Source organism: Nilaparvata lugens, chromosome 3 (assembly GCF_014356525.2).
Source record: "Nilaparvata lugens isolate BPH chromosome 3, ASM1435652v1, whole genome shotgun sequence".
NCBI classification, from domain to species: Eukaryota; Metazoa; Arthropoda; class Insecta; order Hemiptera; family Delphacidae; genus Nilaparvata; species Nilaparvata lugens.
Window position 1 is genome coordinate 41,542,220 of NC_052506.1, and position 20,043 is coordinate 41,562,262.

Consider the following 20,043-nt stretch of genomic DNA (forward strand, 5'->3'; position numbering starts at 1 on the left):
TCTCTCCTCATTCATCCTAATTCCATCTTTAGAAATAATATGTCCCAGAAACAATACTTCTTTCTTTAGAATGTTTGATTCTTCTAGATTGATTGTAACTCCATATTCATTTAGATTCTTAAATACTCGATCTAATATATACAAATGTTCTTGGTAGGTCTCTGTTATTATCAATAAGTCGTCAACGTAAATAATTACTTTGTCTGCGAACTCTTCCCCCAAAACATGATGCATAGCTCTCACAAGCGCCGACGTACTAACACACAAACCAAACGGAACTCGTTTAAAACAATACACTTGACCCTCGAAGCGAAATGCTGTCAGTTTCTTTGACTCTTCTGTCAATTTTACCTGCCAGAAAGAATTTTTTAAATCGATGCTGGTGAAGTACTGTCTATGATGAAAACATTGTAAAATATTATCGATGGTTTGTGGGGTTACGTGATCTTTTAACAAAGCATTATTTAGTCCTCGTGCATCAATGCAAACTCTTATTGAATTGTCCTTCTTCTGCACAATAATAATAATAATAATAATAATAATAATAATAATAATAATAATTTTATTTGTAAATGAGCACAAGCACATACAAATGGAGTTGCTGATAAGAGCCCATGAATAACAATACAAATATTAAACTTTAAAAACGTACGGTAACATAATGACAAGAAGCAATAAATTTACATAAAAAAGGTAAGAAGTTCGAATCTATATAAACAAGTTTTCAAGCACCATTGAAAGTTCGTTTGTTCCAGAAACAGTGATTATTGACTAGAAAACTTAAACCTATCATTTACACACAATGATAATATAAATTGTAACTCTTTTAATTCGACGGATTAGATTATATTAGTACAATAATAATTAGGCTATCAATGACTATCACTTTCCAAAAACAACTCAAGCAACATAACTTAAAACAATGATATATATTTTGTCAAAAATAATTTGATATAGGCGACCGCGGCCAGCAACCCCGGCCCGGAAACACCGGAGCATCCTTATCCTACTATATATACATTCAAGCAGATGATAAATTACTATCTATAGCCTTATATCTTTCTTCGATAGCCTCAATACAGAACATGTAGACGTTTTTTATTTTTTCGCCATTTAGGTTTGATAATAAAACTAACACTTGATCTGAAGGACTAACAATATTTTTTATATTCATCAGATACTTGATTCTCAAATTATGATATCTTCTACAATTAATGAAAAAATGCTTCAATGTCTCCAAGCCGGAGCCACACGCCAAGCACCCATTCTCTGGATTGAGATTAGTATTTCTACAATTATTAAAGAACAAATGCACACCAGTTATCGTTGGTATGCGCAACTGTGTAACACATCTCACTCTATTTATTGGCATTGGGACAGTCAGTTGCTCTGTTATTATGAAATTTGTATTCAGTTTTGAATATCGTTGACAAGTAAGAGAACCCAGTGCGTTCTGCCTATCCACCTCTCTCAATCAACAGCCATGAGTATTTATTCAATATAGCAGCATAAGAGTTGCTTAAATCCACCTCATCAAACCATCGAACTCATCTGAAAACCCTGGTCTTTCCACTCCAATATCCCTCAGCTGTCTCCTAATACAGTGCACCCAATTATCCCTCCTGTCATATTTAGATTGGCAAAGAACCCTGTAACATACATAAGGTATTCTTGATTCACTCATATTTAGAATTTTCAACAGCCAGTTCAACTGCCTCTCAAAAAGATACAGTTTCAAACTGGAGCGGTTTGTCTCTATCCTGACTGCCCACCCGGGAGCGGTGCGATTTAATAAAAGAGTACGCTTGAGAAGAAATAATTGAACACGCTCGACAGCCTCTTCTCTACCTAGGGACCAGACTTCAGCTCCATACAATGCAGATGGTAGAATTACCGAATCGAATAGTTTAATTTTTCCTAACCAATCATCCGATTTCACCTTTGCTAGAACCGCCATCATTGCACCTGTCTCAGTTTTAGCTTTATTCATGGAATTTTTACACATTGCTGTAAAATTGCCTGATGACTGGAAAGTGACTCCTAAATAATTATATTCTTTACATAACTATACAATCTCTATACAATAACCATTGACAAAAAAGGCCCTAAGTGCTCTCAATCTGCCCCTGTGAAATGGTAATACTTAGGTCTTTTCCGAATTCACCCTCAAACCCAATTGGGTACTCGACTAGACATTCCAATTTATTCCGTATATATCCGGTACACTATCCGCCAGGATCACCACATCTTCAGCGTACCGAAGCATAATGATATCGTTATCACTGCCAATTCTAAGTCCAGAGAGCCCCTTCTTTCTGAAATAATCCTCCATGTCAGCTATGTACAGGGAAAAAAAGAAGCGGACTGGCCGGGTCCCCTTGCAATACGCCCCTTGTGACCCTAACTGGCTCTGAACGGGCACCGGAACGACCTATGTCAACTGCCACCATAGCTTTGGAATATATGTCTTTAAGAACACAAAGAAATTTACCGCTCACTCCAAAATTACTTAATCTAGGCCACAGCTTACAATGAGGAATTGAGTCAAACGCGGCTTCATAATCTACGAAAATTCCATACATGGGTTCGAGATAGTAATAAATAATAGAATAAAGTGAAAAGATATTATCCATGCAACCACGACCTCTACGAAAGCCAGATTGACTCTCGCCAAGTACATGGAAATACTCTACCCAGGTTGATAAACGCACAGTTAACAAATTTGTAAACATTTTAAACAGACAGTTTGAAATAGCTATTGCCCTGCAATTCTTTGGGTTCAGTTTATCACCTTTTTTAAACAATAGGAACAAAATCATCTCCGCCCAGCTTGTTGGAATTCTACCCTTATCCAGTATGCAATTAAATAATTCTACCATGTAATTTTTCCAGGAAAATGGAAGAGACTTATAGAATTCGTAAGACAAGCCATCGATGCCAGGAGTTTTTTTGTTTTTAGTTTTTTTTTTTAGTATGGCTTCTAATTCCTGAAAATCAACTTTCCTATCCAGAAGGGGATGACTCATGGCTGCCAGAGCTACTTCATTTCTATTTTCCATCAAATTTGATGTGAATTTATTCTTCAGAAACACTACTCAATCCTCCAAACCTATAATATTTAATTACGTATTTTTCTTTCTAAAATAGCGAACTGCACTCCAAAATTCATTATCAATTTTAATATTCCTGAATCTGTTTTCCAAATTTTTGTAATAATCCACCTTTTCCTGTCTAATCATACTCTTATATTCATTCTTAGCTGCTATATATACATTTAATGAAACCCTATCGAAATTTTTGGCCTTTGCAGTTCTGTAAGCAGTACGTAGATTTCTCTTCAGATTATTACAGTATAGGTCAAACCAAGGTTTATTTTTGAAATTCTTAGCATTTGATTTAGAGACAATCATTCGCGAAAATTCGGCCTCTTCTTTGATGGCTTGCATTAAATTACCAGCCAATCTGCTAGGACTGTCACTACGGAAATGTACTCTCTCAGAGAGAGAGAGAGAGAAGCCGAGTACACTCTACCAGATTCCTCTCTCCATCGATACCCTCTCGCCCACTGACAGTTATCAGTTGATAAGAACGACTTGGCTATTCTTCGATTAGTTTTTAAAAACAATGGCAAATGATCGGAAGACAAGACAGAATCAGACACTATCATATCCTCCACCCATTCGAGCCCCTGAATATTAACCCAAATCTGATTGATAGTACTACTGCCATTCGAGTTGTGAAAAGTGAATTTTGCTGGCCTATCACTATCACTCCTACCGTTAACTATTACAAACAGATTCTCTTCCATAATATCGACAGGTCTACCTGCATAGCGTGATAAGCATTCATCTAATACAACTCTTCGCGCCCACAGTGAGGAATTATCAAATACTTCGCTATCTACATGTTGATTGAGAGAACCTATATGTAAATTAAAGTCTCCTCCTATTATAACCGGTAGAGTGGAGAATAATTGTTCGTTTTCATAGAAACAATCCTGCAAACCTTTCAATGATTTTTCAATCTCATTTGGCCTTATGTAAATTAGACCAGCTATACAGCTAAGCATATCATTAGATAACTCAACAAGCAGTAGAGAACTCACTGAACTAATAATAGTATAGAAGAAAAAGATAAAAAGAGATAGATCAGGTTGTGTGTAAGGGAATGTATGAAGTGAAAGGCAAAACAAAGGTTTATTATGAATTTATTAATGAACTTTAAATTGAAATGAATTTATAAAAATTGATCAAAAATATAGTAGTGATTAGAAATAAATATACAAGATGATTGAGTTTTAGAAAATACTACAGTTCAAGTTTAATTTCATACAATAAAATTTAACAAACAGTTCCCATTTATTTCGTTATTTGAAGAGTAAAATATAAATCTAAATATTGAACACATCTAGTTAAAAATACGATTATAGTCAAGAATTAATAAATTTAAAGAATAATTGTGATTAGGGGAGCCCTGCTTCAATAAACTATTGTTTATGCTTACGAGAAAATTTCAACTAAAAGCTTCAAGAAATTAGTTAAGACTGTGTCTATAGATATGAATAATTAAGTTTGCTCTTTACTATGATGCTATAAAATTCAATAAACTTATTTGGGCTTTTTAGGGTGGGGTGGTGTGGATTTAAGATTACTGTTACCATGTTTCTATGAAAGAATTGATTTTGTTTCAAACTATTTTGAAAAGAATACCACTGTCAGGCTGGCTAGGTAGGCTATTCAATTGTATTCTCAATAGTTTCGAGAAACGGTTCTTTTCATTATTCTAGCTCTTCGAGCGTCCATATTCTCAAATACAATATGTCCAGAGCACGTGTTACAACAAATAACAGAAATCTATCATTTTTATATTTTAGGAGAGCACGTGGTTGCCATTTGTGGCTCATCTTGTACTATGAAGCATAATTGAGAAAAAAGTTTTTCTTGAATTGAGAATTTAACTTCTGCAATTCCAAGGAATGGAATCTCTTTTTGATTTGCAGCATACAAAATCATGTCAGGTTTCTCTATTATATCTTTTTCTTGTACCAAGTGCTTTCTGGCTAATGATATATTTGATCCAGTGTCAAAAAGTATGATAATGTTTCGATTATTTGACATGGATTTAATGTGGACAGCCGAATCTATTTGATTGCATGCTTTGGTGATTTTGGAGCTGAAAGGATCTTTATTTGACAAATATGATTGAGGGTCTTGTGTTAGATGTATCAGATTTTCTATTTTGTGAATTATTTCCGGTTTCTTTTCCATTGTGTTTAACGGTTTGTTATCGAGTGCATATTTATGTATCATATTGAGTTGGAAATCTTGGGGCTCGCTATTTCGTCATCTTGTGAGAAAAGCTTCTAGAGTTCTGTACTTTAAGTAATAGTATAAGACATTCAAAAATTTTTCTACATTTGTGCAGAGATTTTGTTCTTTTGACCTTTCTCCTAGGCGTATTACTCTTTTGATAGTCATGTGTGAATTGTTGGGGCCTTGAGGTAATAATTGTTGAACTTCAACTTTTTTTTCAGTCAATCTTGTTATTTCTCTATTAACTGGGCCAGTGGCTTCATCAAAGATATAGAAATTCCTTTTTCTATTATCACTGACTAAAATTGAATCGTTATGCTGGACTATTGTCACATTATTGGTTTGCTTGTGAGTTATAAAAAAAATCCATAAGTGGCGCAATGTTACATTTTTACTTATCCATTGTGGTAGTGATTCATCATCAGAGTCAAGTAAATCATGTGTGATTTGGTCATTGAATACCTGAATTTGAGTTGCTACAGGGAAAGCATAGTTGTTCATTATGTAGTCTATAATGTGTTTCAATTCAATTTTTTCATATTATCTTCCGTATGTATGGGTTGTTGTGAAATTTGGGGTTTAATTTTTGGTGGGTCTGTGTTGCATACCTGTTTCAATGGTTCTTGCTTTTGATTTGAGAATGCAAATATTTATGTATTTTATAATTTGAGGGACGGGGAAAGTCCAACATTTAACGTTAGAATAATCTGCTTTAATGTTTTTATTATTTCCTTATTAATTTATTTGTGTAATGCAGAAATAAGCTCGGCGTAACCTCCACCAATTGTAACATCAAATTGATTGAACAGTGGTATTCATCATTTGTAATTAATTATTGATGACCTGTTTTGTAAAAGTAATTATATAATCAAACATGTTCAAAAATCTTTAAGGAAGGAATCGAAACAATCAATGACTCATGTGTACTAGCAATCAGTTCAGACATCTCGACTTACTCTTCGAATGATACAACTAATTGAGCAAGGTAGTTTTCCAGATGAAATTAAGATCTCAAAGGTTGCCCTATATTCAAAAAATGAGCCAGAAAGCTATCGTCCAGTATCTTTAGTGCCTGCACTGTCTAAGCTAATTGAGATTATTATATGTGAACAGGTTAATGAGTTTTTGAAAGAGAATAATATATTTTCTGGTGCTCAATGTGGATTTAGAAAAGGTAGAGCAACAGTTGATGTAGTTGAGGATCTGGTATGTGAGATAATTCAGGCATTTGAAAGTAGGTGCTCAGGTCACCCTCTGTGACCTGAGTAAAGCATTTGATTGTGTAGACCATGCTGATCTGCAGGAGAAGCTCCATTATTATGGTTTTTAAGAGAATTCTCTGGCATTCTTTGACTCTTACTCGAAAAAACAGAGAACAAACGGTATATATCAATGGACAGTGCCTGAGCAACGGCAATGGCAGTCTGAGCTAATCAAATTAAAATATGGTGTACATCAAGGCTCCGTCCTGGGTCCTTTGTTATTTTTAATAAGCATTTATGACTTGCCTTACAATGTTGTGAGTAGAACAGTATTAAATGCAGATGACACAAAATTTTCAAGTGTTTCAAATGACATGATTGAACTTTCGAATATTGTGGACACTGCATTGGATGAAGCAGGAGTTTGGTTTAGAGCTAACGGTTATCTTTTAAATAAAAATAAAACAGAGAGTATTATTTAGTCTTAAGCCTCACAATTGTGACAATCACAAGATATAGCCAATCATGTGAAGTTTTTGAGGGTTCAGGTTGATCACAAACTGACACGGCATAAACACATAGATTATCTCAAAACTAGGCTATCTAGGGTAGTCTATCTCATTAAACGACTCAAACAATGTGTGAATCCAAACGGTTTAAGAATGGCTTATTTTGCATTTTTTTAGTCTATTATCAAGTATTGTTTGCTTGTTTGGGGTAACTCGTCTAGGGTAGATGAAATATTGAAGCTTCAAAAAAAAGTATTCAGAATCAGACTCGGCTTCTCTGGATCACTGCAAACCAATTTTTATTGAATTAAGAATTGAAACAATAGTTAATTCATAAATTTTAGAGCTAGTGACATTCTCTTTGAAAAAATCGCCCTATTTGACTTTTAATAAAGATGTTCACAAGCATGTCACTCGCAATACCATAAGGGAAAAATTTGTACCGACTATTGCAGATTGAGTAAATCTCTCAAAAGCCATACGGTACTATCTAAAAAGGTTTATAACAAGTTTTCAAACACCTGAAACAAATATTCAAAGTAGATTTTCCTTCACAAATTAGATGAATGGCTTTTAAGAAACCATTTTTATAGTATTGCAGAATTTTTTGAGCACACCGACATTGACTTCTAAAGAGTGCTTAAATATGATTGATTGGAACATGTAATTTATTGTTATGAATATACCGGAACTGTTTGCTGTGATAATATTTCTCTGTTTTTGAGTAAGCGAAATGTATGTATTATAATATATGTATATGTTTACCTGATGACTTTGTCAATAACATGTATTTGTTCACGGCAATAAAAACATTATTTTTTAATTTTTTATGTTCCAAATTTTGTGAATATCATTGAAGCAGTTTTCGAGATCCGTTGGATATACATAAATAAATACATACATCCAAAAGTTGCTCGCTTAATAATAGGATATGTTTGTATGTTTATATGTCTGTATGTCACCGGATCTTGAAAACGGCTCCAATGATTCTTACGAAATTTGGAACATAGTAGTTGTAGTTAAATAGTAGGTTTATAACATAAAAATTCGTTATGGACTAGGTCTCATCCTTGGGAAAACTCACTGAAGGACATTAGAATGATAATAACTATTATTTATCCTTGGAAAAACAGCTGATAATTTCGTGGTCTGTTGATAATGGAAGTGATTGAGTGAGTGCATGTGTGTGGGACAAAATTATGACTCAGCTGTTGAACTATTGCAATCATTCAATCAGGTACTTAGTGCTGGTTGCACAAAAGCCAGTTATAAATTATAGAGCTCCGTGAAGCTGGCCCCACCAGCTTTTGCTTTTGCACCAGCACCATTTTTTGGCAATAGAACCAAAAAAATGTGCTAAAAATGTGCTCTTAGAATATGCACTTTAGAAAAAATGTGCTCATACCATTGTCCTAAAAAATGCACATTTAGTGGGTGGGGCCAGATTAACGCGGGGGGAGTGGTGGTGAACATTCCGAGCCTTCTATCATGGCTACTAGTTGATAAAATCTTGAGATCAAGGTATCAAATGAATGTGCTCGTTATGCATTTTCAGAATATGCAGTTTTTAAAAAATGTGCTCATCTCCATTACATTGAAATTGGACGAGTTTCTCAAGTTACAGCGTGGGGGGAGTGGTGGTGAACATTCAAGCCTTATATCATGGCTTCCAGTTAATAAAATCTTGAGATCAAGGTATTGAATTAATGTGCTCGTTTTGTTTTCCAAGAATATGCAGTTTTTAAAAGATGTGCTGATCTCCATTACATTGAAATTGGACGAGTTTTCAAACTATGTTGTCTTTTATCAAGTTCTTTCGTTGAACAATATGGATACTCTTATTCTGTGAATTCACGTCTCTATGATTCGTATTGCATCAGGAGACTATAGAACTTAGGACCCTTCTTCCTGGGAATGGCAGAGAGACTCATTGAACGAATCAATCATTGATGAATGTTGAAGGGAAAAGCATTATGAAGAATATAATGTGTCAGACACACAGCACATATTAAGGTTTTTTCAAGAACAAAAGAGAACTTGTGATTCTTGAAGTTCCCCATGAGCGTGTATTTCAAGACAATAACCACCAATGAGAGCCGGAATTAGTGAGGGAATTTGTTGTAACAGATACTACCATTGGAAGATTCACCCACCACCACTCCTCAAAAATGTAGGGAGGAAATGGAAAGAATGTTTACTTCAACACAAAATATCAGTATACAATTCAGTTGAAAGTGATCGGTTGTCCTCACATAACGTGCCAGTAACAGCTCCTTCAACAGTTTCAAGATAGCGTACTGCGTCCAAGAACTTGTTGAACTGTGCAGCGCAGAGAGCGTCAGCCGTAGTTCTCGAAAGAACTTGATAAAAGACAACATGGTTTGAAAACTCGTCCAATTTCAATTTGATGGAGATGAGCACATTTTTCAAAAACTGCATATTCTTGTGAAGCATAATGAGCACATCTATTTGATACCTTGATCTCAAGATTTTATTAACTAGAAGCTATGATATAAGGCTTGGAAAGTTCACCACCACACCCCCGGGCTTTAACATGAGAAACTCGTTCAATTTCAATGTAATGGAGATGAGCACATTTTCTGATAAATGAATATTCTGAGAATGTATAACGAGCACATTCATTTGATACCTTGATCTCAAGATTTTATTAACTAGAAGCCTTGATATAAGGCTTGGAAAGTTCACCACCACTCCCCCCAAGCTATATCTTTAGATACTCGTCCAATTTCAATGTAATGAAGATGAGCACATTTTTCAAAAACTAAATAATCTGAAAATGCATAACGAGCACATTCATTTGATACCTTGATCTCAAGATTTAATCAACTAGAAGCCATGATAAAAGACTTGGAAAGTTCACCGCCACTCCCACCGTGCTATATCTTAAGAAACTCGTCCAATTTCAATATAATGGAGATGAGCACATTTTTAAAAAACTGCATATTCTGAGAATGCAAAACGAGCACATTTTTTTGGTACCATGTTCTTAAGATTTTTTTTTTAAAAAACTGCATATTCTGAGAATGCAAAACGAGCACATTTTTTTGGTACCATGTTCTTAAGATTTGTTCCACTAGAAGCCGTGATATAAGGCTTGGAAAGTTCACCACCACTCCCCCCACGTTATAACTTGAGAAACTTGTCCATTTTCAATGTAATGGAGATGTGCACATTCTTTAAAAACTGAATATTCTGCAAATGCATAACGAGCACATTCATTTGAAACCTTGTTCTTAAGATTTGTTCCACTAGAAGCCATGATATAAGGCTTGGAAAGTTCACCACCACTCCCCCCGAGCTATATCTTGAGAAACTTGTCCAATTTCAATATAATGGAGATGAGCACATTTTTAAAAAACTGCATATTCTGAGAATGCAAAACGAGCACATTTTTTTGGTACCATGTTCTTAAGATTTGTTCCACTAGAAGCCGTGATATAAGGCTTGGAAAGTTCACCACCACTCCCCCCACGTTATAACTTGAGAAACTTGTCCATTTTCAATGTAATGGAGATGTGCACATTCTTTAAAAACTGAATATTCTGCAAATGCATAACGAGCACATTCATTTGAAACCTTGTTCTTAAGATTTGTTCCACTAGAAGCCATGATATAAGGCTTGGAAAGTTCACCACCACTCCCCCCGAGCTATATCTTGAGAAACTTGTCCATTTTCAATGTAATGGAGATGTGCACAGTTTTTAAAAACTGCATATTCTTGGAAAACAACGAGCACATTTATTTGATACCTTGCTCTTAAGATTTGTTCCACTAGAAGCCATGATATAAGGCTTGGAAAGTTCACCACCACTCTCCTCGCTCTGTAACTTGAGAAACTCGTCCAATTTCAATGTAATGGATATGAGCACATTTTTTTTAAAAAACTGCATATCCTTGTAAGGCATAACGAGCACATTCATTTGATGCCTTGATCTCAAGATTTCATCAACTAGTAGCCATGATATAAGGCTTGGAAAGTCAACCGCCACTCCCCCCGTGCTATATCTTAAGAAACTCGTCCAAATTCAATGTAATGGAGATGAGCACATTTTTTGAAAACTGCATATTATTGAAAGACATAACGAGCACATTTATTTGATACATTGTTCTTGAGATTTGATCCACTAGAAGCCATGATATAAGGCTTGGAAAGTTCACCACCACTCTCCCCACGCTATAACTTGAGAAACTCGTCCAATTTAAAAGTAATGGAGATGAGCACACTTTTTGAAAACTGCATATTATTGAAAGACATAACGAGCACATTTATTTGATACATTGTTCTTGAGATTTGATCCACTAGAAGCCATGATATAAGGCTTGGAAAGTTCACCACCACTCCCCCCGAGCTATATCTTGAGAAACTCGTCCAATTACAATGTAATGGAGATGAGCACATTTTTTGAAAACTGAATATTCTGAAAATGTATAACGAGCACATTTTTTTGATATCTTGATCTCAAGATTTTATTAACTAGGAGCCATGATATAAGGCTTGGAAAGTTCACCACCACTCCCCCCATGCTATAACTTGAGAACTCGTCCAATTTCAATGTAATAGAGATGAGCACATTTTCTGAAAACTGCATATTCTTGGATGACATAACGAGCACATTCATTTGAATCCTTTTTTTTTTCATTTGTTCCACTAGTAGCCATGATATAAGGCTTGCAATGTTCACCTCCACTCCCCCCGCGCTATAACTTGAGAAACTCGTCCAATTTAAATGTAATGGATATGAGCACATTTTTTGAAAACTGCATATTCTTGGAAAACAACGAGCACCTTTTTTTGATACCTTGCACTTAAGATTTGTTCCACTAGAAGCCATGATATAAGGCTTGGAAAGTTCACCACCACTCTCCTCGCTTTTTAACTTGAGAAACTCGTCCAATTTCAATATAATGGAGATGAGCACATCTTCATGTGCTTTTTTTTAGGATAATGGTATGTGCACATTTTTTCTTAAGTGCATATTCTAAGAGCATATTTTTTTGGTTCTATTAACAAAAAATTTGCTCAACTGGGTGGGGCCAGCTCCATGGAGCTAAATTATAGTTGTACAATTCTATTGGCGGAAATTCTAATGAATATTTCCAATAAAATAGTAACTGCCAATCACAGTTAACGCTGGTTAGGTTCCTGTTTAGTGAGGCCATTCACAGCTGTCCACGGCAAGACAGTGAAGTGAAGTGGATTCATTCAGCATCTGTCCTTTGCTGCTAGCAGAACTGAATAATGAAGTCTCAGTATTTTGTGTTAATCTTTGCTTTTATGCCAGCCTTAGGCTTGTTTAGTATTTGGCTGTGGAACCATCTGTTCCAATAGCATGTTTTAGTTTTTTCCGCCTCAGTAAATGCTTTGATTAAGAAGAGAGGATATTATCAAATTTGTCACCTCACAATGGAGATTTTCCTCCTATTACCGCTGCTAAGGTACATCATAGATTTATAATATAATTAAGGAAATTATTATCGGTGAAAGCTTCCATCAAAGTATTAAATTCATTGCGATAGATACATTCAAATGTGAATGTATTGTGATAGATTTATTGAGTATAGTCCTTTTGATTCTCTTGTAATGGAAGATGGTAATGGTAATTCAAACTGATGAGTGATGGAAGAAAATGAATGATACATGCTCTTGTAGGAATGCAGAGTACCTATAAGAAGATATATCTGAAGAGGAAGCTATTAAATTTCAATTACTGTTATTTAAATCCAAATTGACTGATGTTTATAGTATATTATTAGGAGTTCTATTAGTATTTAATACGAGCACCTCGTAGCTCCAAAATGCAGTTTTCAACATCCATCTCACTCACCTGCTGTAAGTCAAAAATCGAATTGCATGGAGGGTGATCCATGTCAGGTAGATTAATATTATGGTTGCCTTGTTTCATAACGTCTGCAAGAGATTCTCCAACTTTTGAAAAAAATATATTAAATATATTGGTAACATCAGAAACCGTAGTACAACTTCCTGTTTGAGGACTTCGGCTGTCGTTACTATTAGTAAGAAAACTTTGTATAGGAAATGAGTTATTCCTTGGATTTACACCCGATATTTCATTAATTGTTCTCCAAAAGGAAATAGGTTTAGAATCGGATAATAATTTATTCCTATAGTAATTATATTTTCTAGTTTTTAATGATCTATTCAATGTTTTCCTATAATGTAGTATAATTTCAATTGTAAATTAAAGGGTTGTCTGATAACAAGCTTACTTAATTTATTCCTCTTTTTAATCGATTTGATAAGCGAATCAGTTATCCAGGGCTTTAATTTTTTTAATTGGACTCTTTTTGGTTTATTTGTTGTACAATTATGTTTAATTTCTTGAATTTTCTTAACGAATGATTCAGTAGATTCATTGACGCTTTCTATCATTGTTACATCCTGCCAGGTTTGCTGTGAAACAGTTTCTGAGAATTTCAAGTAATCAATGGAAGCATGGAATTGGAGAGGTTCAAATCTTGGTACATTCTGAGCTTGATTATCATTTTTAATTGAAATAGACGTTACATAGTGGTCAGTAATGTCAGACCGGAAAACGGCCGGACGGAGAGCCTCCGTATCAAAGTGCCTGACAAAAATGTGGTCGATGCAAGTCGAAGTGAAGGCCGTCCGCCTTGTAGGAACGTTAACGCAGGAAACAAAACCAGCCCCATAGAGCACATCTAGATATCTGTTACTAATATTATTAATTTGGTCAGTAAGAATACTGCAATTGATATCTCCAGCGATAATCTCAATAGTGTTGTTCAATCTATTCCTCCTATCGATGTATCTATCTTCAAGTCCAGTGATAAAATTTGACAGGTCCAAGCCCTGACAGCGATAAGCACATAAAACGTTATAACTCAGCTCGTATATTTGGCAATCCAATATTAGACAATTTACTCCTCCAACATTAATCTCTTCACAGGATGCATTCAGTTCAGATCTTACATAAATAACTACTCCATCATTCTGATTAAATTTAACTGAAGTACGAAAACTAGAATATTCTTCCAAGTGTGTTATGTTCTCATCCACACTCAACCAGGTTTCGGTTAAAATAATGACATCAAATTTAAATCCAAGACATTCCAAAAGAACAATAAAATCGTCAAAATTTTTATGGTAGCTCCTAATTATTCAGATGTATAACACTTAAATCATTCATTCCATTCTCTCTCGAAAATCCAGCATACACACCACACTCATCAAACTCCTCACAACCAACGTGTCTGTAGTCACTCAATTCATCTAACACATTCATTTTTCTTACTGCCGATCCTTTTACCAATATATATATATATATTTTTATACATGTCTAAATAAGTTCATATATTCAAGTAATGTTCGGTACTTATGGTGGCGTTGATTAATTACTAAATTAATATAATAATGATAATAATAGTAGTAATTAAAGAAATATATCTATGTATATTATCAAAATTTGATTTACATTTAATGTAAATTATTAAATTTCGAAAAATGTTTCCTAGTAATTGGAACATACATAGAAAATCTCATATTTTATACTGGTTTAGTGATTAAAGGCAATAGATTTAATGATAATATCAAATGATAGGATTACAAAAGTATTCTTATGCTCTTCGATTTCAATTACAAACAAATTTATTAGCTGGAAAATAATTATTAATTCAATGAAAAGTTAGCTTAGATTGTCATGTTGTTTACACAACGATATCCAAAATCATAAATAGAAGTAGATACTATTCTTATATAAGTACATGAGAATAATAATGAAACAAGTTCTCAAAGAATTGAATAGATTTGAAGGAAAATGGAATGTTGCACTGATAAAAACCATGGAATAAATTAATAGAATAGACAATAGAAGGAACTTACATGATATGAAATCAATAAGCGAAAATAGATATTACAATAGAAACAAAGGAAATTATAAATGCTACTCCCACTCACGACTCAATTCAGATGAGAAAAAAATCAATTTAAAATAATCCTAGAAAATACTGAATATTCATAGTATTCTCCCTTATAAAGAACTATTATTGTGAGATAACATACCAACATGAGTTGTTTCCTCTTCTCCCTTCTCTACAACAACTCTCTTCCTTACTTCTTTGTTGAACAAAGCTAACTCATTTTATGTTTTATAGAATTAAATATATTATTCCATCTATAATAAAGTAATTTAAATCACCTAAAAAGTTCCAGTAACACAGTTCATTAACTATAAATCCTGCACGTGGAAAATAATAACTATAGACAAATAAAAATAGGAAATTATAAAATTATTAAAAACCCAACACGTTTGCATTTATCAGAAAATTAACTTAATTAAGAGTTCAAACCGCCACCATTCTGTAATCATGATTTTATCTGGCAACTTACAGTTTATTTCCTAGTTCCTTGTTCAGTGTCGTTTTCAAATCATTTTCAAATCATCCTCTACAATAACCCTTACCACTGGACCTTCCGGATTTCTCCTAACAAAGATTTTACCTTCTCTAACCCAAGCGAACGCGATCCTATTTTGTTTCACTAAGTCTCTCCCAGCATTGAGAAGTGATCTGTTAAAATCAGTTAAGTGTTTGTTAATGTAGATTTTTTTATTATCGAATGATTCATGCAGTAACTTCGCTTCAATTCCCTTCATTTTACAAGCCGCATTCAGCCAGATTTTGCGGCAGTTCCTAGACATGAGTCTCACTATGATTGGGGGTCGATGTAGGCCTCCTTTATTATTCAGGCGATGTGCAGTTGAAATGTCCGATATATGAAACTGAATTTTCAAGATCTCAGCGAGTTTTTGCAGAATAAGATAGACGTCCTCTCCCTTGGTTTGGGGAACACCGATAATCACCACATTATCTTTCCTTGAATATTGGTTGATAGAGTTAATTTAATTTTTCAAATCACAAATTTCACCTTGCATGCGAACATTATTATCCCGCAAAACTTTACATTCATTATTTAAACTTGCGTACTCTTTTATGGATTTGTTGACTTCGAGACGTAACACATTTAATTCCGATTGAATCATTTCAGTAAGTGACTGCTTCATTTCTGCAAACTGCTTGTCCATTTTTATACCTAGGTTTTTAATAGCAAGTTCCAGGTTACTATTTGAAGCACTATTGTCAATGGAAGATTTCAATGTAATACACTCATCACATTTCCAGGTATTTTTTTTCTGTCCCAGTTTACGAAGATTTTCTGTTGTACCTACACGGCAACACTTTGCATGAAATGCATAATTACACTCGACACATTTGATTTCGTCCTTAACATCATTCAAAACCAAATTACACAATGAACCATTTTACACAGTTAACCATTTTGAAAAGGCTAAATAACACGGTACTGTATTACGGATCGGCACTACTACTACTATCTAATCAGCCAGAGTGAAAAACAACCTTCTCTACCGAATGCCAAGACTAGACTAGGACTAGACTAAGACCAGACTAATACCATCCTCTTCTGCTGCCTTCCCAACCTTCAGTCTTCTAATGGATTCTACTACCTCCTCCCTGCTGATGACACTTGTTATTCCATCTATTTCGTTCCCCATCTGCTGAAACACATGTCGATTGTCCTCATCCTGGGCATTGTCCATCTGAAACTTACTCTCATAGTATCTTCCCCATCTATCTAGTACTCCCTATTTTTGTGACAACAACCTTCCTTCTTCGTCCACTATTGTTCTGACTTGCTTCCCATATTTTCCTCTCAAACATCTCACAACTTTCCAAAATGACCGTACATTATTCTGTCCATGCTTGTCTTGTAGATCTTGACCAAAATCTTGCCAAGATTTCATTTTTGCTAACTTTATTATTCTTTTTGCATCATTTCTGTTCTCCACATATATTCTGTATTCATGCTGTCTTTTAGTTTTCATATACTTCCTGTAAGCTTTCTTTTTCTCTCTCACTTTCATCTTAACTTCCTCCATCCACCATCTTCTCCTCTTTTTGAACCTTCCCAGCCGTCTCTCACCACAAACCTCCTTAGCAGCACCTATTATAGCATGTTTCAGTCCATTCCAGAAGTCATCAACATCATTCTCACTATTTTGCATGTTTTCAATGCGGGCTGAGAGCTCTATTCCGAATTTTTCCCTGCTGTCAATACACCTCAGTTCTTCATGCTTTATTCTCGTGTATGCTCTCTGCCGTTCCATCTTCCTCTCTTCAAACCCTGTGTCTGCCTCCAGTAGCCTATGGTCAGTGTCAAGTTGAGCTCCTCTGATGACTTTAACATCCTTGACAGCAAACCTGAGGTTGCCCTGATACAGTATCTAATCGATCATACTCTCAGCCTCCCTACCTTCTCCCACGAATGTGATCTTATGAATTATTTTGTGAATGAATCAAGTGTTGCTGATGAGAAGATTGTGTTGTGATGAGTATTCAATCAGTCTCTGCCCATTATTATTCTTCACTCTTCCACAACCATACATTACCATACTTCCATGACCATCCTCTTGATCTAATCCAACTCTTCCATTGAAATCTCCCATCACCATCAGCTTCCTTGATTCTTCAGCTTTGATGGTTGTTCGATCCAGTTGCAACCAAAAGTCATCTTTTTCTGCCACACTTGCATCTTCTGTTGGTCCATACACTTGAATTATGCTTATTTTCTCTTCTAGGTCAAGATATACTCTGATTATTCTAGGACTTACAGCTTCCCAGCTTCTAACTCTTGTGTTGGTGTCTTCATCCATGACTACAGCAACCCCCCCACTAGCTCTTCTTCCTTCTGGAATTCCTGAGTAGCGCATGACATATCCTCCATCCAATACTCTCTCTCCTACTCCCTTTCTTCTTGTTTCACTCAGACCCAACACCTTAATTTTATTTTTTTCATATCCTCCACCATCTCAACTTATTTTCCTGTAAGAGTTCGAATGTTCAATGTTCCAAATCTGATAAGATGGTCATGGATAAGACAGATGGTCCCCAGTTTTTTCAAGAGGTATCTCCTCCCGCAGTGGATGCACATGTTGATGATGAGACAACTGCCACCCTTCCCATCACCTTGGCGTTTGATGTTGAAGCCAACTAATAACTACTGTGCATCCACCGCTTGCTCGGGTATCCCCGGGATTGCCACACCCGTCAACTTTCATAATAATGAAAGCTGTCCTGAGGGCGATTTAATTAATTTTTCAAATATTAACGTCTTGTTCATTCTTATATGGTCTAATATTGCCTCCTAGCAACCTTCTGGATATTATATTTGCCTGTTTTTCAGTATCTTCCAGTGTAGTTTGAGACCAATATTCCATTTCAACATTTCATTGTAATGTATTGCTATTGTTAATAAGTAGATGTACATAATATTTTATACTATGCAATTATTATATTGTTTAGATTTTTATTTAAACTTCAAAGAATTCCTAAAAAATAATTGAATGTTCATACTATGAAAGTACAACATTATATTCCTCATAAAATTTTAATCTCGTCTCTCAATTTGATTTGGTCTGCAAAATGATTGTATCATAATTTTGATGTCTTGATTCCAGTTTTCTGACTACTGCTTCTGAAGAGCCGGTGCATCTTTGGGATGCTTTCACAGGAGAACTCAGAGCTTCATATCGCTCTTATAATTAGTGAGTACCAAATTGAATATCTTTTATACCCAATGTAAAATGAACTTCTGGGTGCTTTTAAATAGTATTTGCATTGTATTCCATGCAATATAAGAAGCGTCATTGGCAATTTTGATTCCTGTTTCTCGAAATTTAATTTCTGGACATTAGTCCCATTAAGTTTTCAAGTTTCAAGTTCTATTGTTCACATCAGCAATACAACAAAATACAAAACATCTCATCAGATACCTATAACTCACAATTCAAAGATACTACTTCTAAAATGTTAATTTGACACTATATTATAATGTATCAATAATACAGTAGAAATGAACTTCAAACTTATCAGTACACAACTCATTTCAACATTTTCGAATAATGTAACTGATGATGGAAATGAACCTTAACATGTTATGTGAGAACCGATGCAAGCAAGATAATACTATTCACAAAAGAGCTTCCGCAAAGCCCTTGTCCGTGAATAGGAGTTTGAATAATGCGACATATGAAAAAGATAAGACATATACACACACGCATTCACACAGTCATCAATATACGATAATTGACACATCAGAGCATTCTCCTCATTACATATATCTTAGTGATATAAACTTCATGTGAACAGTAGGGAGGAAGCCACCACCTATAAATCGACCAATAGGAATTGTAAGGCAGAAAAGAGAATATAAGACAGAAGAGAGAAGAAGAAGAAGAAAAACGTTTAGGTTTTATGACAATTTATTTACTTAGCTTACCACTCTGAAGAAGTTTTCAATTTCCAAAGGTGAATGAAGCCATAGCCAACACTTCGTTTTATGGATGATTTTTTTGCAAATTCTCAGCTTCCTTATTTCCTCAGGAAGGATATTATAAAATTTTGGTCCCAGAAAAATGAAACATCTTTGAAAGGTGGTACAGTTGGGTTTGGGAAGTCTCACCAGCATTCGTGTAGTTTGCCGTTTAACCAAACTATCTTGTCCAATATTTCCCATCAAATATCTATCCTCACTCATTATATAAAACAGGGATAGAACTTTCAACACATACATATATCTAAAAGGAAGAATCCCCAATGATTTAAACATAGGGAAAGTATGAGCCCGTCTACTAGCACCATAAATTACCATAATGACAGATTTTTGTAAAACTATGAGATTTTTTAAATGTGACATGAATGTAGAAGCATAGCAAGAAATGACATACTCCAACCTACAATTGAAAAAAGCAAAATACATCATGTGAAGAATAGATACAGGGAAGAACTCTCTTAATCGATAAAATGTCTTTACTAAATATAGAAGGTACCTTTTCATTTTTCTTATGTGAAAGTCCCAAGTTATACTCTGGTCCTAAATCAGTCCTAAATATTTGACAGATTCTGATTGTTTTATAAATTCAGAGTCACATTCCACCGAATCAC

General features: G+C 34.8%; 1 protein-coding gene across 2 annotated transcripts in view; it reads left to right on the forward strand.

Moving 5' to 3' along the window:
• Positions 1-20,043, forward strand: part of LOC111054081 (telomerase Cajal body protein 1) — a 164,186-nt gene that overhangs the window by 86,403 nt on the left and 57,740 nt on the right. For both annotated transcript variants that reach the window (XM_039423806.1, XM_039423807.1), the window contains one exon: positions 18,558-18,644. In XM_039423806.1, the coding sequence (XP_039279740.1) occupies positions 18,558-18,644 (87 nt within the window). The remainder of the gene's footprint in view (positions 1-18,557; positions 18,645-20,043) is intronic.